We start from the raw sequence: 17,998 nt of genomic DNA on the forward strand, positions 1-17,998 counted from the left end.
TTTCTTAAAATCAGGGCAGGCAAACAGACTCTTCCAGTTAGAGAGCACATAGATTTGGTGTTTCACATACTAATATCTGCATTTCCTTGTCCAATCAGCCCAACCTCAGTCTAACCAATAGCAATAGATGTTGAAAAGGTAAAATTAACATTTGAGAAATTCTAGAATAAGACGGAAAAGAAAAACCACAAGGACACATTCCTTCCTTGTATTCAAGTCTGAAGTTCTTCCCTGTGCCCACTTTTGTCATTTTTAGCAAAATGGCAAGGTAATGGTGCCAATAAGTGATTTTTCTATCACTCATCTTCTTTATAAAGCATATATTAAAAAAAAATCCTTTCCCAGTTTCCCTATTAAATTGCAAATTCTTATATGAGAGAAGCAGACTATAGTCTCTAAGACAGTTGAATATCCCTTAACTAATTGTTTGGTGGAAGAAAGTGCTGAAGGCAGGAAGGTCCTGTGGAAACCGAGTAAATAACCAGGAGTTATTTATTCCAGAGTCAGCCGGTGTTAATTCAGCTTCTTCTCTCCTCTGTCTGCTTTTGACTCCTGCAGTGTTTATCTACATCCACTGGCTGCCACTGTGACGCCACCCCACCCCCACTCTGAAGTCCCAAACACCCTCTTCTGTGACCTCTGCCACCATGCCTGTCCCCAGAAACTCTCCAGAAATTCCAATCATGGCTGTTTCCTTCTCCTTCCTTAGCCTGCAGCATCAAACATAATGTTTTGGCTCAGCAGGTACTGTTGAATGAATATTCAAACGATTCAGTGAGTGGGATTTAAAACCAAACCAGGCAACCTGAGCTGAATGCATACAGAAGCCAGCAAAGAGGGTGCTGGAGAATTAGAAGGAGTTCCATATAAAATCACACTGCTAAGCCCCTCAGGGGCCAGTACTTGGAGGGTAGAGTTTTCTAGGTGCAGGGAAATAAGAACACAATGTCAAAGTGCATAGTGGGAATGGGGACAGTTAAACACTGTGTTGAGGGTGTAGTGAAGCCGAACGTGGGAGAGGAGTTCAGATGGCTGACCATTGCAGGGCTTGAGCTCTGGGGTGGCTGACTGCCACCACTACTCATTTCCTAACCTCAAGCACATTTGCAAGTCACTAGGTCTCTTTCTTTAAATGCAGTGTGACAAGATAAAAAGAGGATTTGACTGTGAGAGCAGTAAGAGACCTTTTGACCAGGTCCTGACCGAGGCTTGCCTGCAGTGGGCATTGAATGAATTGATGAATGAGTGGATGGATGGATGGATGGATGGATGGATGGATGGATGGATGGATGATGCTGAGGCACAAGATTACAAACTAGGACTCAGGGTATGGGAATGAACAAGTTAATTTTGCTCCTTGTTCCACCTGTCAAAAGAGTTTGGACTGCAGCACTAGGCTGAGCTCCTAAAGTCCAGATGAAGAGAGGGAGGAGAGATGATAAGAACAAGTTTGTTCAAGACCATGATTGGGAAAACCACAAAGACGGCTGACCTGAACTAGTGGGAGCTCACAAACTCTGGACTGACACCTGGAGAACCTTCATGGTTCTGCATATGGGTGACAATTATATGACTTGATCTGTTTGGGGGAGGATTCCTGGCAGTGGGACCAGAACTTTCCCTGGTACATGAGCTGGTGGCTCTTTGGAGCCCATAACCTAAGGTGGGATACCTTGGCCAGCCTGATTCTGCCGAGGGGGGGGGGAGGGTTGGGCCTGCTTCAACTTGGTATCCCAGACTTCGGTGTCTCCCCGGGTGAGGCCTTATCTGTTCTGAGGAGTGAATGGTGGGGGAGGGGGGATGGTAGAGGTGGAGAGGAAGGAGAGGGAACTGGAGTTGGAATGTAAAATGAAAAATAATTAATTAAATTTAAAACAAAGGAAAAAAAGATTGGACTGGAGAAACTTGCAACCTTAAAATTTTTAAGTATACTATTTTAAAGTTATATGAGAATTTCATACATTCATACAATGTATTTTCAATATATTCCTCTACTCCTGTTCATTCTCAACTTTATGTCCTTTATTTGACCCAGTAAGTACAATTAGTGCAGCCCATATGGGCATGGGTGAGGGGCCACCCACTGGAGCCTGGTCTTCTCACCCACAGGCACCACACCCTTTAAGAAAACTGACTCTTCCTCCCCTAGCAGTCATCAGCTGTCAGTATCCGCTCAACTGTGAGTGCAGGCTTCTGTGCCCCTCCGTCATCCATGCTGGAAAACTGAGTGGTTAGATCTTGAGCTTGTGCTGTGCATTCATGAGTTTGGTAGCTCCATCATGTCCACAGTTCATTGTTTTGACCCGTTCCTTCTGACCTCTGGCTTTTAAACTCCTTCCACCTCTTTTTCTATGCTGTTCCCTGAACTTTGAGGGAAATAGATATTGTAGATGGCACCACCTGTGGCTGAGCACGCCACAGTTCTCTGTACTTTGACTAGTTTTGAGTCTGTACATGAAATACCATCCAGTCTATACATGATGCTCCCATGTACTGAGACATGGGTTTAAAAGTGTAGGTATTTAGAAGGCAATTTGATATGATATCCATTTAACAAAATAATTGCCATAGGTTTATCCACAAGGCTTATGAGCATCCCCAGCCATGAGTTCTTGGCCAGATTTACAGTACCAAGCAGAAGCTGTCTCTTGTTGAGAAGGCCTTAAATCCACCCCGAGAGAAGTTGATTATCCTCATAACACTCATGCCACTTATTACACCCATGTGTATCTCTTTCCCCACCCCCCAGACAGGGTTCCATTGTGTAACAGTGCTGGCTGTTCTGAAACTCACTTTGTAGACCAGGCCAGTCTCAAACTCACAGAAATCCATCTACCTCTGTCTCCCAAGTTCTGGGAATAAAGGTGTGCACCACAACTGCCCAGTCCACGAGTATGTCTTGTCAGAGCCTTTGTTTTGTAGTATCTCAGTGGTCTCAGTAGGGTGAGACTGTTGATGTCTTTTCTCCCTCAGTAGCCTGTGCTAACAGGTGGGAGCTTGTGGTTAGTACCAGGTTGATTTCTCCAAGTTCTTTGGCCTACATCTGTAGTGTCATCTTTTTGTCACTTTTTGGTAGGTAACCTGAGCAATGACCAGAACCAGCATTGATACGGGTGACACCCTTGACCAACTTGATCAACCTGGTACTAAGCTCTCTATTTTTGTTTGTCTTTTTGAGACAGGGTTTCTGTGTATTCCTGGCTGTTCTGGAACTTACTCAATAGATCAGACTGGCCTCAAACTCACAGAGATCTACCTGCCTCTGCTTTACAAGTGCTGGGGTGTAGCAGTGAGGACACCAATTGTTGGTTCCTGGCCACTTAGCCCCAAAATAATCACACAGAAACTGTATTCATTAAATCACTGCTTGGCCCATTAGCTCTAGCTTCTTATTGACTAACTGTTACATATTAATTTAACCCATTTCTATTAATCTGTGTATCGCCACATAGCTGTGGCTTACCTGCTAAAGTTCCATCTGGCTCCGGCAGGGCTCCATGGCTTCCCTCTGACTCCGCCTTCCTTTTTCCCAGCTTTCAGTTTAGTTTTCCCTGCCTACCTCTGTTCTTTTACCCTATCAGGCCAAGCCAGTTTTCTTTATTAATTAACCAATCATATTCACAACATACATAGGGGAATCCCATATCACCTCCCTTTTTCTGTTTAAATAAACAAGGAAGGTTTTAACTTTAATGGAGTAAAATTACATATAATGACCAAGTAGTGGTGGCACATGCCTTTAATCCCAGCACTTGGGAGGCAGAGGCAGGTGAATCTCTGTGAGTTCGAGGCCAGCCTGGCCTCTAAGAACTAGTTCCAGGATAGGCTCTAAAACTACAGCAAAACTCTGTCTTGGAACCCCTCCCCCCCCAAAAAAATTACATATAACAAGACAGGTATCAAGCAAGAATTACAGTTATAATATTTATATCTACTTTATCTTTTATCATATCTAAGGGAAACTATATCTATTCTTATCTATTCTTCAACTCCATCAAAAACTCAGAAGGATATAATATTACCTAAGTAAACCGTAAGTGCATTGTAAGCAACTTCTAAAACTCTAGAATTGACAGACTTGTCACTGCCTGGACAGTCACCTAAAGTTCTTCTGTACCATTGAGGCATCCATCTTCAGTCTACAAACCCATAATATCTGGCAGACTTTTCCATGAAGCAGGAAATTTCAAAGACAGGACCGCCTATATTGGCAGTTTGTCAGTCACTTTCTTCTGTATCCTGCAGAATGTCTGGCAGACTCTTTCATGAAGCAGGAACTCTGAAGGATGGTCTCACCTTTAGGCAAGTTCAGAAGTCGTTTCTCTGTGGATCCTGTATGTCCAGTTCATCAAACAGTTCAGGAAAGAGCAGTTTCTTGCTCAAATGCTAATCAACTCGATAAGGAGACTCTTCAATACCCATAATCCTCTTGAAGTAATTGGTGCTGCCAAGAGCAGATGTGTCTCATTGCCCTGAAAAGTCCTAAATTCTTAAACATTTTAAATGCCATATTCTGAAGGTTTCTGAAAGATTTGAAGAATACCTAGCTAACTGAAGTATATCTCTGTATATCTAGAAAACCTAATATGACTACACACTTGACTATTATTGTTCATTATCTATTAACCTATATTTCTTAATTATACATTACATTTTTAAATGAGTTGCACAAACACAATACCTTAATCAAGAGCTGAAATATACATATAACAAAATTGACCTTAAATTTGTATAATAGAGCAATATCCATACAAATGCAAATCTCTATAGCATATCTCCTTTTAAATGTAAAGAAACATTTATAAACAATATTTGGGAATATGCTTCCTGCTGTTTATTGGTTGAAGCAATTTTTTGAGGGGTGTTCAAGGTGACCCATACAATGAAATGTCTTTCTGTACTTAGTTCCTTCACAATCAGAAAATTCAAAGAAAACACAATAATATAATAATCTAGACTCTGTGTACTTTCCATCTTAACGTAGCTTTTTGTTTTTTATTCTATTACATTTTAATATTTACTGTCTCTTTAAAGACTGTGTTTTATTTTCTATAAACCATTTACTTCCTTTTATAACTTTCTATACTCTTTTTTTCTTCTCTCCCCTAAGCCTACGGACATTTATCCAACACTGTGACCCATTTAGAGAACTTTTTTATCTGAATCTGTCTTTATTGCATATCTGAAATTATTTTCTGAACAGAAGCACTTCTTAAGATGCTAAGCACTTAAGAATCTAATTGTGACATTGCTAGGATATATATGGTACTGCCTGCTTGCCTTGACCATTCCAAGATGGTAGAACTGCTCGCTGCTTACGAGAGCCACACATACGGCCCCACTTCCAGGCACACACTCAGTCCACGTTGCCGTCAAGCAAGCCACAGCAGGCTTCTCACAAACCCCATCCAAATATTTGGTCTCCTGAAAGAGCTAGAGGTCACACTGGCAGCATGGCCCAGGAAGCCAGCATTTCAAAATGGCACGTTTTTATTTTCATGCTAACACTGAGTCAGGAAAACTTCTCTTAAAGGAGCTGCAACGTTAAAGCCTGCTTAACTCTGTTTTTGTTTCTTTTTTTGTTTTGTTTTGTTTTGTTTTCCCTAGAATTTCTTCCCAAACTCTCTCAGGTTTTAAGTGGATTTTAGTTGGTCATATGGGCACCAGTTTGTAGCAGCAGGGAGGCTGCTTGTTGGTTCCTGGCTGATTAGCCTCAAAATAATCACAGAGAAACTGTATTCATTAAATCACTGCTTGGCCCATTAGCTTTAGCTTCTTATTGGCTAACTATTACATATTAATTTAACTCATTTCTATCAATCTATATATTGCCACATTTTCTTTATTAATTAACCAATTATATTCACAGCATACAAATGGGAATCACACATCACGGGGGTAAGAGGCATTCCCCACCACTGCCCAGCCTTCACTGGGCTTTTTATTTGACAACTTGTGGCTGATGGGAGGAGCATTACCCCCATGTAAAGTAATTCCCTTTAAACTTTTGTTGTGTGTATGTTTTGACAAGTAGGGTTCCCTGTGGCTTTTTCAAGCATCCCTAGTGTTAATTTTCCCTTCCTAATCTCCTCTTCTTCCCTACAACCCTGGAGTTTCTTAACCCATGTTTTACTTGTGAATAATCCAACTGTTGATCTAAATCGGTAGAAGAGGTTTAGAATAGCAACTTGTATAGCTGAAAAATTATATTTGTAGTTTGGAGAGAAAATTCTAAAAGAGAATGTGTTTTAAACCAGTATGTAGAAATCCTAAAAAGGATTTTGGACTCTGGCATCTTGCCTACATACTGTTTTCTTCTTTTGTTTATTTGTTTGTTTAAGGATGTTTGAAATTCCTGTTTGTCCACAGCTGAACACTTTCCAGGCAGTTCTGGCATCTGATGGATCTGATACCTACGCCCTCTTTCTCTATCCTGCCAATGGCCTTCAGTTCTTTGGAACCCGCCCCAAAGAGTCCTACAATGTCCAGTTGCAGCTTCCTGCTAGGGTGGGCTTCTGCCGAGGGGAGGCCGATGACCTGAAGAGAGAGGTGCCATATTTCAGCCTGACGAACAGTGAGCAGTCTGTGAAAAATCTCTACCAGTAAGTTATGTGGAGTGTGTGCCTGTGCTATTTCATTTGAAGGACATTTAGAAGGGACACAATCGCAAATGGCCAGAGATAATTTAATAACAAGCTTGGTGGCTTCTACAAAAGGCATTGGGTCAAATTCAGATGCTAAGCTCTACCCTGGAGCTTCAGGCTCTCCAAGATATTCTTTATTTTCTGTGCGGTTAGGCATATGAACCAGAACCAGCAGCGATTATGTGTGTGCTTGCAGAACCACTGGGGCTTGCTAGGAAAAACATTATTCTTGGAGCCACATAAAAATATTCAGTAATAACTGTCTTAGCGGAGGCTTTCCAGGTTAATTATTACTCAGGAGGAAGCATCATGATTTGGTGTTTCAAATAAGTATTGTTGAAGATTAAATTATGAGTAATATAATTTGCGGGAAGAGTGAATGGGGCTTTTGGAAATCTCAGGATTTCTCCTCTGACTTCATTGCCCAAAATCGTGGTGATAGGTTTGCTCACAGCATTGCCAGAAGCAAGCCTGCTTCTTATTCTTCCCAATGGCTTATTCTGTTAGCAGGGCACTAGGCCATTTTGCTATTGACTCCAGGTGGGCTCTTTTGGTCTTTGCTTTTTGAAACATTGGCTTCGCCCACAGTAGTTATTTCATTGTCTCCCTTAGCTGCTTCTCTGTCACACTGAATCCTCACTTACAGGAAAACCTTATTCTTGTGCATGTATCTCTTGTTCTTAGCAACTGGAGAGAATTGGAGAGAACTCAGCAGAAATTTATTGGTCACTTATTATCTGCTAAGCATTGTGACAAAACATTTACAGATGTTATCTTAATTAAATCTCACTTGACTCATAGGTAGTAAGTAGAGCTATTTTCTCAATTTTTGAATCACCTCACAGAAATTTAGTAAGGTGGCTGTGTCAGAGTATAATGGCCAAGCTATAGTCAAGCCAGATCTGAAGCACTGAAATATGGATTAAATTTTATACAGAGCCTCTGTGTCCTTCTGTGACCCATGAGGGGCATGTGCAGGTCTCCTCACCTGCTGTATAGTCTAGACTCTAGAACAAACTTAGCTACATGCCATTTGCCCTCTCTTTTCATCTCCTAACCAGGAGCTCACTCCCAAGGTTGTGTGTACAGCCCTTGGAAGGAGGGTGGAGCACATTACTATGATTTTTTCTTTTTTCTTAATTTATTAGTTTTTTTTTTAAAAAAAAATACCTATCCAAGTTCCCACTCCCTCCTCTCCTCCCATCCTCTCCTCCCATCCTCTCCACTCCCTTCCAGTCCTCAGAGAGCATAAGCATGGCTGCAGCAGACTGCAGAGCCACTGGCAGTGGCACCAGGGTTTGTCCTTACTGCATGTACTGGCTTTTTGGGAGCCTCTTCTCTTTGGATGTATACCTTGCTCAGCCTAGATTTAGTAGGGAGGGCCTTGGACCTTTCTACAAAGCTGTGTGCATTAGTACAATTTTTAAGGCACAAGCCCTACACATCAACGAAACCTGGGAAAGAGGGCCAGGAATCACAGAATCCTGGAAAGAGACTTGGCATCTGCATGGCCACAGGAAGCAGGTGCATGTGTGTGAGAGAGTGTTATGTGCACACGTGTCTGTGTGTACAAAGAGCCTATGAGGAAAAGCAGTTGTGCTTCCCTAGCAGAGCTCTAAAGGCCCTCTCACATGGGTGTCATACCCATGCATGCACATGGACACACTCCCGATATTTCATTCCTTTCTTTGATACTTTGCAGAAATAACCAGAGCTGCCAGAGAAGGGCAGAGTGAGATGTGACCAGAATTACTAATAGGTTTGGTGTACTTCATGCTTAATAAAAATGAAACAAAATATAAACATCAGAATAACATGAAATCAATGTCAGAATTGCCTATCATCTCTTCGAGTGACAGCAATGCTACCTGCTCTTCAGTATTTTCATGCCTGACGCTATCTTCTAGGCCTCTTTACTCCAGACTCCATCTATATTATCATTGTGTAGGTTTAAACATTGTATCATATATGCCCAGTACTGTGGGGACACCATTTGTAGTTCCCAAGCACAATCCTGGTTCTCTCTGAACTCTGCTGTGCCTCTCCAAAGAGAAGACCCTTGTCCTAGAATCTCCTGCTCAAACGAAGGGTATACATTATTCATGTTTTCAGTGCTCCTTTGAATATCTAGCTATCTGCATTTAAGAAGGGAAAAGAGGGTAGTTATTAATTGTTGCCCTCAGGGCCTGTGCTGGGCCTTTAATGTGGGTTTTCTAATGTGTTCTTCCGAAGAACTCAGGCAGGAAAGTGCGGTCATCCCATTCGCAATCCAGTTTTCTTTCTAGGAGACAGATTCCATCAGGAAGCATTCCAAACAACCTCCAAGTGTAGGATAAACTAATTGTTTAGTTTCCCATCAGGCACTGGAGCAAACTGCAAGATGTTGATTTATGTCTCATTAGAAGGCATTTATTTAGCTTTCTCTTCCATAATTTGTATTTTCTACTCCTTGAAGCTTTTATAGCTGTCCATTCCCAAATTCGAGAGGCTTCCCATGCAGCACCGTGGGAGGTGAACTCCAGCTCTAGCAATTTCTCTTACTGATGGTTTTCAGTTTTTAAAATTACGCTTACTGTGTGCTTGGGGGTGCTTGTCTGTGTTGGAGAGCAGTTTGTGGGAGTTTTTGCCGCCCTTTCACCATGTGGAATCTGGGTATAGCTCTCAGCTTTTGTTGACAAGCAGGTTTCCCCGCTGAGCCATTTTATGAGCCCGGATTTCTGTCTTCTTTGGCGTCGTTTATTTACAACGCTGATTTCTCTAAACATGCCGCTGAGTGAGGGCAGGAGGGAAGTCTGTTGGTAGAACACTTGCCTGGTGGACATAAAGCCCTGGTGTGATCTTCAGTACCACATAAACTGGTACAGTGGCTCGGTCTGCACTCTGCTGCTGTGATAAAACCATGACCAAAAGCAACCTGTGGGGGAATGGGTTTATTTGGCTTGTTTATCCTGGGTCACAGTGCATTGATAGACGCCAACACAGGAACTCATGCAGGACAAGGACCTGGAGCGAGACAGGAACTGAAGCAGAACCTATGGGAAAACATCACCATTGGCTTGGTTCCCATATCTTGCTCAGCCTGCTATGTGTAGCTCAGATTGGTACCTCCCACAGTGATCACCCCTTCAGTCATTAACCAAGGAAATGTCCCGCAGACTTACCCACAGGCCAGTGTGATTGAGGGGATTCCTTAATCGACATTTCCTCTTCTCAGATATGGCTAGGTTTGCATCAAGCTGGCAATAAACAGTCAGCACAGCAGTAGCAACACATGTGCACTTGGGCACGGGATGAAAGACACAGAAATAAAAAGAGCCTCAAACTGTACCAAACATTACTGCTGTGAGTGATGAATACCTGCCCAAAAGGACAAAGATCTCCTGTACAATTGAGTGAATTTTTAATTTCCTTATTAGCTGTTCATTCTTACTGCTCATTGTTCATTTTTGAGGATGTTCTGTGGCATGGGAGATCTCCGGGCAAACACGGCACTAATGTAACTGGCTAATTCAAACTTCCCAGCTTTCTCTTCCCAGCTCTAGGAGTCTCCCACGTAGATGTTCTCTTTACCATGTCCCCATGAGCTGGCAAGGATGCCGTGTACTCATAATCCCAGCAGAATGTCTCAAGTTTGAGTCCAGCTTGGGCTCTCTGGTGAAACTCCTGAAAAAAACAGCAATGATTCTTGGATCTGAGAAGGTTCATGGTCCTCTCTACTGGATAAATTGTAACTCATTTTGATAAATATATTTCACTTATTGCGTTAGACTTGGACTTAAAAAACACTCCTGTATCATCCTCTATCATTAGTAGATTAGTTCTTATGAATAACCTCTTCTTATCTACCAGTAATTTAACGTAGATGTTTGGAATGCAGGCTTTGTAGTTAACAGTCTGCCAGCTATTAGATGTATGATTTTAAGATTACTTAGCCTCTCTAAAGCTACGTAAGTTTTCCTCAGTAAAACTGGGCATAGCAACTACCTCTAACTTGCAGAACACAGTGAAGACTTGCAGAGCACAGTGTTAAGCACTTGGTGCAGGCTGGGCCAAAACATATAGGAATCGGTATTGTTTAAGTGGTTGGAGAAGCTTACACTTAAGTAGTTTAGGGTATCTTTTAAGTTTTTCATTCAAGTAGAGAAAGCATAAAATATTCTTGCTTTTCCTGTTTGTTTTCAGATAGCCAGATTTTAGATAAAACATTTGGTTTTTGGTTGAAGAGCAGATTTATATGATGGTTTAGAGTTGCATGCATGATGCCGAACAAAAGGCAACTTATATCAAAATTCCAGTATCATGTTTTAGTTACTTACCTAGAAGGTTCGTTTCTGTTTGACATACATTAGGGAAAAATCTCACTTTTGTCTTTATAGTCTTGGTTTCAAAAATGAACTGTGAAGGAGGGTGAGTGAGTGGACATGTCACAATCAGCTCTTTCCTTTGTTCTTAGACTAAGTAACCTGGGGATTCCTGGAGCATGGGCTTTTCATATCGGCAGCAGGGTCCCCCTGGACAGTGTCAGGCCAGCAACAGTTGAAGGCGACCTTTCTGCAGCCCACTCTTCAGCTTCTCTGGAGCACTCCTTCAGCCAGGCTGCAGCCCTGGAGAGCTATTCTGAGGACAATTTTGATTACTATGATGAGAATGAAGAGGATGTTGAATTCCCTCCAGTTGAACCAGGGGAGGCTTTGGATGGCCACGGCAGAACTGATGTATCTTTCAATTCAAAGTCTGATCCAGGCCCTGTCAAGAGTGGGACCTTGTCTCCAGATCCTTTGCCACGCCGTGGTGACTGGTCACCCTACTGGGAAACAGAATCAGCTTCCTTGGACCTTCAGACCAAACAGGGAGCATCTGTGGATTTCAAGGACCCAGTGAAGCTTTTGGATCATATGGGTACCAGAACCCTGGCTCCTGTGGAGGCAGATGCAGCTTTCCTGACTCCAGGCAAGGAAGATCTTGGGAACAGAAGCAGTCAGCCCTACCCCGATGCAGGGCCGGATGTTCCTGTCCCTCCTCTGGAAGGAGAAGTCCTTCCAGATTACCCAGAGTCTGGTCATGTGCCTACCCTTGGAGGGAGGTATGTGGTAGGAGTGGAGAACCGGCTTGGTTCTAATGATCAGGGTAAGTGCATTGGAAAACCGAATGTTTGAAGTTTTCGTTTAAAAAAAAATGTAGAATTGTCAAGCTTGATGTGGTCACTCACATATGGTAATCCCAGCACAGGGGAGGCTGAGACCGAGGGCTAGCTTGAGCTATATAGAGAATTCTAGGCCACCCTGGATTATAGAGTGAGACCTTTTCCAAAACAAAACTAAAATAGAGTTGTGATTTTTATCCTAAGTGAATAGGTGAAAAATTTAGCAAGAAGATGGAACTGGTTTTTTTTTCTCCTTGTGTTTAAGGAGATAAATTCCCTCTTCCAAGTAAATCTTGGCAGGAGAGTTCTTCTTGGAGTCTCCTGACCATTAATAATGTGTTCTAAAAATTAAGCCTCATGGAGTGGGGAAAGAACTGGGCCGCTGTGCCAGCTATCCTCTCAAGTGTAATGAAATATTTTAGTTTGCAAGTTCAGGGAAGGTGAGCCATTTGGAGGCCTAGTAGGCCATAAAGGGTGGAGGACTTAGGCATTTGGCCTTGACCATGGTGAGTTGTGCAGGCTTAGACAAACGTGCTGAAGAGCCCATGGGGAGGACATGGTAGACACCTGTGTCTGCTGTTTTGTTTTTTGGTGTTTTTTCTTTTTCTGGTTCTGGCCCCTTCGGCTGTGGCCTTTGGCTCCCTGAGCTCTATTCTCCTTGCATGACTCACTGGCCAGAGCTGGAGGGAGGTGGGAAATGCCCAGAGGGGACAGCACTTCACCCACACTGATGAACTGGGAAACTCCATGGCCTGTTCACTGATCTTTGGTAGGAGGAAAGGGTCAGAGGTGACAGCCTTCTCCATTATATTCCACCTTTTCGGTTGTTCCACCAACGTTTGACAAAAACGTACTAATCTAACAAAGAGGACCTTCTGGGTGCTGCTAGGACATGTATTTTTTTTTCAGGAAGTTGTTTGGAGAAATATTTCATGAAGAAAGAAAACCACTTTGTGTTTAACAGAGCATTAAGTGATAGTTAGTGGAAGAGACCTGATGTCATTTTTGAATCTTGGCTATATTGAGGCAACTTATTTCACCCCTAAGCTTCTGATTTCTTGTAGATAAATTGCCAGGATTTGATGTCAATGTATGTGAAGTTCTCAGAAAATAGTGGCTGCCGTTACTAATTTTTGAGGATTTTAGACATCGGAAGTAGGGTGGCGGACAGGTGAAGAATGGACAACAGGATGGAAAACAGAAGGGATGTATTAAAAAGTGTCTGGCCCTGATTCCCTTCTCCGTAATGGAGTCGATGATTTCTGACTTTTCTGGTTTACAAAATTCTGTAAATCCATAAACAGATTTTTTTTGAAGGTTCTAGAATTTACAGATCCTTCTAACAGTCTCCAAAAGTTTCTGTGTTACTTCTTTCTGCCTAAAGAGACTCACAGATATGAATGAATCGAAGGTTTTCTCAAAGGGATTTTGTTGTACAGATATGTTTTTGCGTGGCCTTTTGTTGGGGGCTTGGTTCTCCTGGCCCAAAAAGAGCGCACAGTTACTGAAAAGCCGGTCTGTGTGCAGTTGCCTGCTCCCGAGGTGGATGTGGATATGGCCCAACACAAAACTGAAAACATTTTGAGATTTCTCTACTTTTGTAACTCAGTTGTGGTTCTCAAAATGAGAACTTTGTAGATAACAGTGAGTCACTATGTCAAAGGTTGGCTGTGGCTCCTCAGAAGGGCCTGAAATGGAACTGGCTGTTGGGAACTGAGGCAATGCCATAACCCAGGAGGGGCATGAACTGTGCTGTTTACCAGCTGCCAAATGTAGCCAACTATTGACATTTTAAATGACAGAATGTTTATGGAAAATGCATTCAGGGGAAGAATGTCTAATTAGAAGTATTTAAATCTCAGAGGAAACAAAATCTTTTAAATTTCATTTTTAAAATGTGTGTTCATATGTGTGGAAACTTAGCACTTAAAAAGAAGAATGTTGTGAACTGTATGAAGTATAGAAGCATGTGATTGTTATTATTTGTTTGAAAGGAAGCCCTAGCATCCCAGAGGTTTATCTGGCAACTGTGGGGCTAACTCTGGAACGCTGGTGACATGAGGGTCACTGAGACCTGGCAAGAAGCGGCTCTGGAGTAGAAAGTCCATGGATCCTGGTGGTGGATGGTCTCAAGCTCCCCGCAGCTCTGTTATGTACTTGGAGGAAAGACACTGTCTGAACCTTGCTTTCTGAATAGAAAACACCATTCCCAATAAATTTTAGCATCCCCTTTGAGTGTGTAGCATTCAGTTTGCTGAACCAGGGAATTAGGATTTTGTTAAAGGCCCAGAAAAATCTTTCCTTTTAGTGTTGCTTTCCATAGGACGCATATGTGCGCACAGGTGCATATGTGTGCCCAGGTGCACATGTGCGCACAGGTGCACACGTGCGCCCAGGTGCACACGTGTACACAGGTGCATGTGTTGGCGAGTGTGTCGAGGATGGAGGACAACCTTGAATGTGTGTCATTCTCAGGAGTGCATCAGCACTGGCCCTTGCTTGCCTGGTGGCCAGGGAGCCTTAGGGAACTGCTTCTCTGTTTTATTTTTGTAACGGGTTCTGGAAAATAACGTTGGGTCCTAATGTTTACAAGGCAAATACTTTCCTGATTAAACCATTTCCCCAGTCCTATAGATGTAGTTATGAGGTGGGCCGCTTCCTGCCACCCATCTCCCGGCCGCCTGGCTAGCTTATGCCCCGAAATAACAACACACAAACTATATTCTTTTAAACACTGCTTGGCCCATTAGTTCTAGCCTCTTATTGGCTAATTCTCACATCTTGATTAACCCATTTCTAATAATCTGGGTAGCACCACGAGATTACCGTGAAAGATTCAGCATGTCTGACCTGGTGGCTGGCTCCATGCATACTGCTCACTGGAGGTTCATTCTTGAAGAAATTCTAGCAGACTGTACACTCAACCCATCTCACCAGTCCCCAAAGCCTCACACTCATGGCTACCTCCAGGTTGCCAAGACAGGTCTGTGAGTAGAGGCTCCCATACCTCTGAGAACACCTGTGTGTAGAGATTCCTTGATGGATCCTGTCCCTTGTCCAGAAGGTGAGAGGGAGCCTGTTAGTGTCCTGATAGCTGAGCTGATGTAAGCAACCCCAACGAAGTCGTAGAGGCAGTTTGCCACCGACATCGTCACACACTCTGTATATACTTAATGACGTGGAGACCGGAAGGGAGTGCTTGCCGCTGCTCCAGCAAAAGAGGATATGTTGTTCCTGTATAGTCTGTCATTCTGGGGGGTGAGGAAATCTGGGGGGCAAAGATCTGTTCTGTAGTGAAAACGTTGATTCTGGTTCTTACGGTGTTTTTAGAGGTACAAGTGTGCCCAGCTGCTTTGGGACAGACTCGAGAAACCCTGTGTCCTCTATGATGTGCTCCGTTGATCCCCCTCTCCCGAGGCTGTCCTCTGTAAGGAGGGCAGGCAAGCCAAGGACTGAAGACAAGTGCTTAAACCTTTCTGGGGGAAAAAAAAAACCACACAGATTGAAAGATGGATCGGAACAAGTAAAGAGAAATTTCCATTTTTGTTAAAAACTCCCAGTTAGAATAAGGCTCAAGTGCTCTGGCAGCATCCCTGCTTCATTTTCTTACATATCCCTACTCCATTTTTTTTCTGTTAAAGGGTATGAAAAAGTTTTTTTTTTTGTTGTTGGTGTTGTTTTTGTTGTTGTTGTTGTTTAGTTAAGTGGAGGGAAAAAGTGATACTTACACATCCCTAACACTAAGCTGCCTTTGCCATTATCCAACCTCAGATGGCATGTCTACGACAAATGGATATTATTTAAACCTGGCAGCCTCTGCCCACTGCCCACCCAGATTCAGCGGCATAGTGTTTTAATCATTTGTAGTTGATGGAGGCTGAAGCATTGATTCCTGGCAATTCAATCCCATGAAGAGTTGGGAAGGAGCTGGTGGGTTTAAGATGGGCCTCAGAATTCATCTTTTTAACAATTACCTCAGTGTACTAATGTACTAACCCTCGCTGTTAAGGGGAAGATGGTGCCATGCTGAGGGTGGCCGATGCTGTCAGGGTGGAGATGGGTTTCCCCAAGCAGCTGTCAAAGCTGCCAGTCACCTGAGCGCAGCTCCCGGTTTCCCACACTGACTCACGTTGCGCTCTCTCCCCTTTCTTGCACCTCACATTCGTCAGCAGGACCCTGTTGGTTCTGCCTCCAGCGTCTCCTAGATCAGAGTCTCCTAGATCTTCCCGCTGCTCTTCCTTAGCACTTTTTACTACCAAGTTCCCAGCTCACTGAAGTCAGCCATGTTTGTTTATTGGCTGCTGCCCAGCAGAATGCAAGCTCCAAAGCAGCTGTTTGCTTGACTTCTAGATTCATGGCTCAGGCAGGATGTTTAGTAAATACTTATTTAACTGGTGGATAAAAGAAAGGAAGAACATTGTGTGAGATGTTTGCTATCACCGGCACATCTCCATTTTAGGTGTTGAGTGTGCAAGTGCATGAGGATGTGGAAGAGAAGGTATAAGTGAAGTAAATCTTCCTGAGTTTGGGGCTGCCATGTGACTGAAAAGGGTGTGTGTGCTTGGTTCAAGTTCCATTCTCATAAAACAGATTTTCATAGAAAATCTGAGGAGCCTCAGGTCAGCTCACCACTAAGTACTTGACCCATTGTGGTTGTGGTCTTAGTCTTCTCAGAGCTTTAGAAGGAAGCTTCTTTCTATTCTGGTTTCCGGTTAACTTTAGAACCCTTGTCTGGGACCTGAGAGATGGACACCATGCCTGATGACCTGGGTTTGACCCCTGGGACCCATGTGGTAGAAAGAGAGAGCTGATTCCCATGGGTTGTCCTCTGTCCATCACAGACACTCTCGCCCTTTCTAATACAGAAATGAATATTAAAACAACCCTTTTGCGTGTGGTCTCCTGTGAGTTACTCAGCAGGTGCTGTGACTCACGCTATGATCACCTAATGTTTTAGTTAAATTAGCCCAGCTCTCCCATCTGTAGTTCCTCTTCATCCTCAGTCTTCATCTCCTGATGAGGCTTAGAATGACTGGGGCTATAAGTCTTCGCAAAATAACAAACAGCAGGGATACAGCACAAACCCATCCATTGCTTAATTAATTTGCAAGCCAAACCGTGAGTGGAAACAAGTTTTCTTTTGATCGGCCATAGCTGAAAGTGGCTCCACAGGATGCTTACATTGCCTCACATCTTGGAGAATTCTTAGGTGAAGGAGTGCAGATGGCGCTTGCCTGTGGTCCCCCAGAGGGACTGACGATGACCCAGCTTGTGACCTTCCGAAGCTCCACCTTTGCTGACTCAGGAGCACACTTCTTTACGTGTGCAGCAGCTTGAGCGGGGGAAACTTTGTTCTTTGACACACTCGCGTTACACTAACATCTTTTTACTTACCCTGATTTTTGTTGAGATAGGGGCATAACGTATTGAGAAAGTTCATGCTCAGTGTATATGCGAGGCCCCGTGACCCATGTCCCAACCCCTCTACACACACACTCCTCACCCCTAAACCACTGATAACAATAAGTAGTTTTCTACATAGAAAAGGCCATACTATCTTGTCACAATCCCTTCTTCCCCTTTTCCCCTGCAGTGAATTTTGTTGCTGTTAAAAAGAAAGTTATGCAAAAATAGTTTTTCTTGTCAAAGAAGTTGAGTTATGCCTAATTTTCCATTTTTATAAAGCTGTAATTTCTCAGACAAGTCACTGACTCCCTTCTTCAGATCCTCACCAACTTTTCCCTTTAGCAACTTGCAGCTTCTCAAGGATGCTTTAACTGCAAAAGGGATGCTCGTGCTCCTCTCAGTATTTCTCAGTAACTGTCTGTGCTTGGGAATGTGCACATGGGTGTAGATGCCCAAGGAGTCCAGAAGTGGGCATAAGATCCTGTGTGGCTGGAGTTACTGGTGACTATGTTGTCACCCATGCTGAATGCTGGGAACTGAACTCCGGTCCTTACTGTTCCTCACAGCTCAGCCATCTCCAGTCCCTTTCACCTCTTCTTACCTGTGTGTTTTTCTCAACATGCTGCAAGCATCCAATCCCACCCTTAGCCTTAGTTGGGTCCCACTGGGGAGTAGTAAGAACCCAGAGCCTTCGGTGTTCCGTCCCAGCTGCTCACAGCCCTTGTGACTTCAGGTGAGTCATCTTAGTCCTCTTTGTTTCCATTTCTTTCTCTGGAAAACAGATGAAAATGGTACTTGCTACCCA

At 43.3% G+C, this 17,998-nt stretch overlaps 1 protein-coding gene across 1 annotated transcript in view; it reads left to right on the plus strand.

Annotated features, from left to right (window-relative positions):
• Positions 1-17,998, plus strand: part of Nid2 (nidogen 2) — a 63,695-nt gene that overhangs the window by 6,533 nt on the left and 39,164 nt on the right. Inside the window, exons 3-4 of the mRNA XM_013353986.2 lie at positions 6,370-6,602; positions 11,098-11,771. Coding sequence (XP_013209440.1) covers positions 6,370-6,602; positions 11,098-11,771 — 907 coding nt within the window. The remainder of the gene's footprint in view (positions 1-6,369; positions 6,603-11,097; positions 11,772-17,998) is intronic.

The sequence above is a fragment of the Microtus ochrogaster genome, unplaced genomic scaffold, assembly GCF_000317375.1.
Source record: "Microtus ochrogaster isolate Prairie Vole_2 unplaced genomic scaffold, MicOch1.0 UNK21, whole genome shotgun sequence".
In the NCBI taxonomy this organism is placed as follows: domain Eukaryota; kingdom Metazoa; phylum Chordata; class Mammalia; order Rodentia; family Cricetidae; genus Microtus; species Microtus ochrogaster.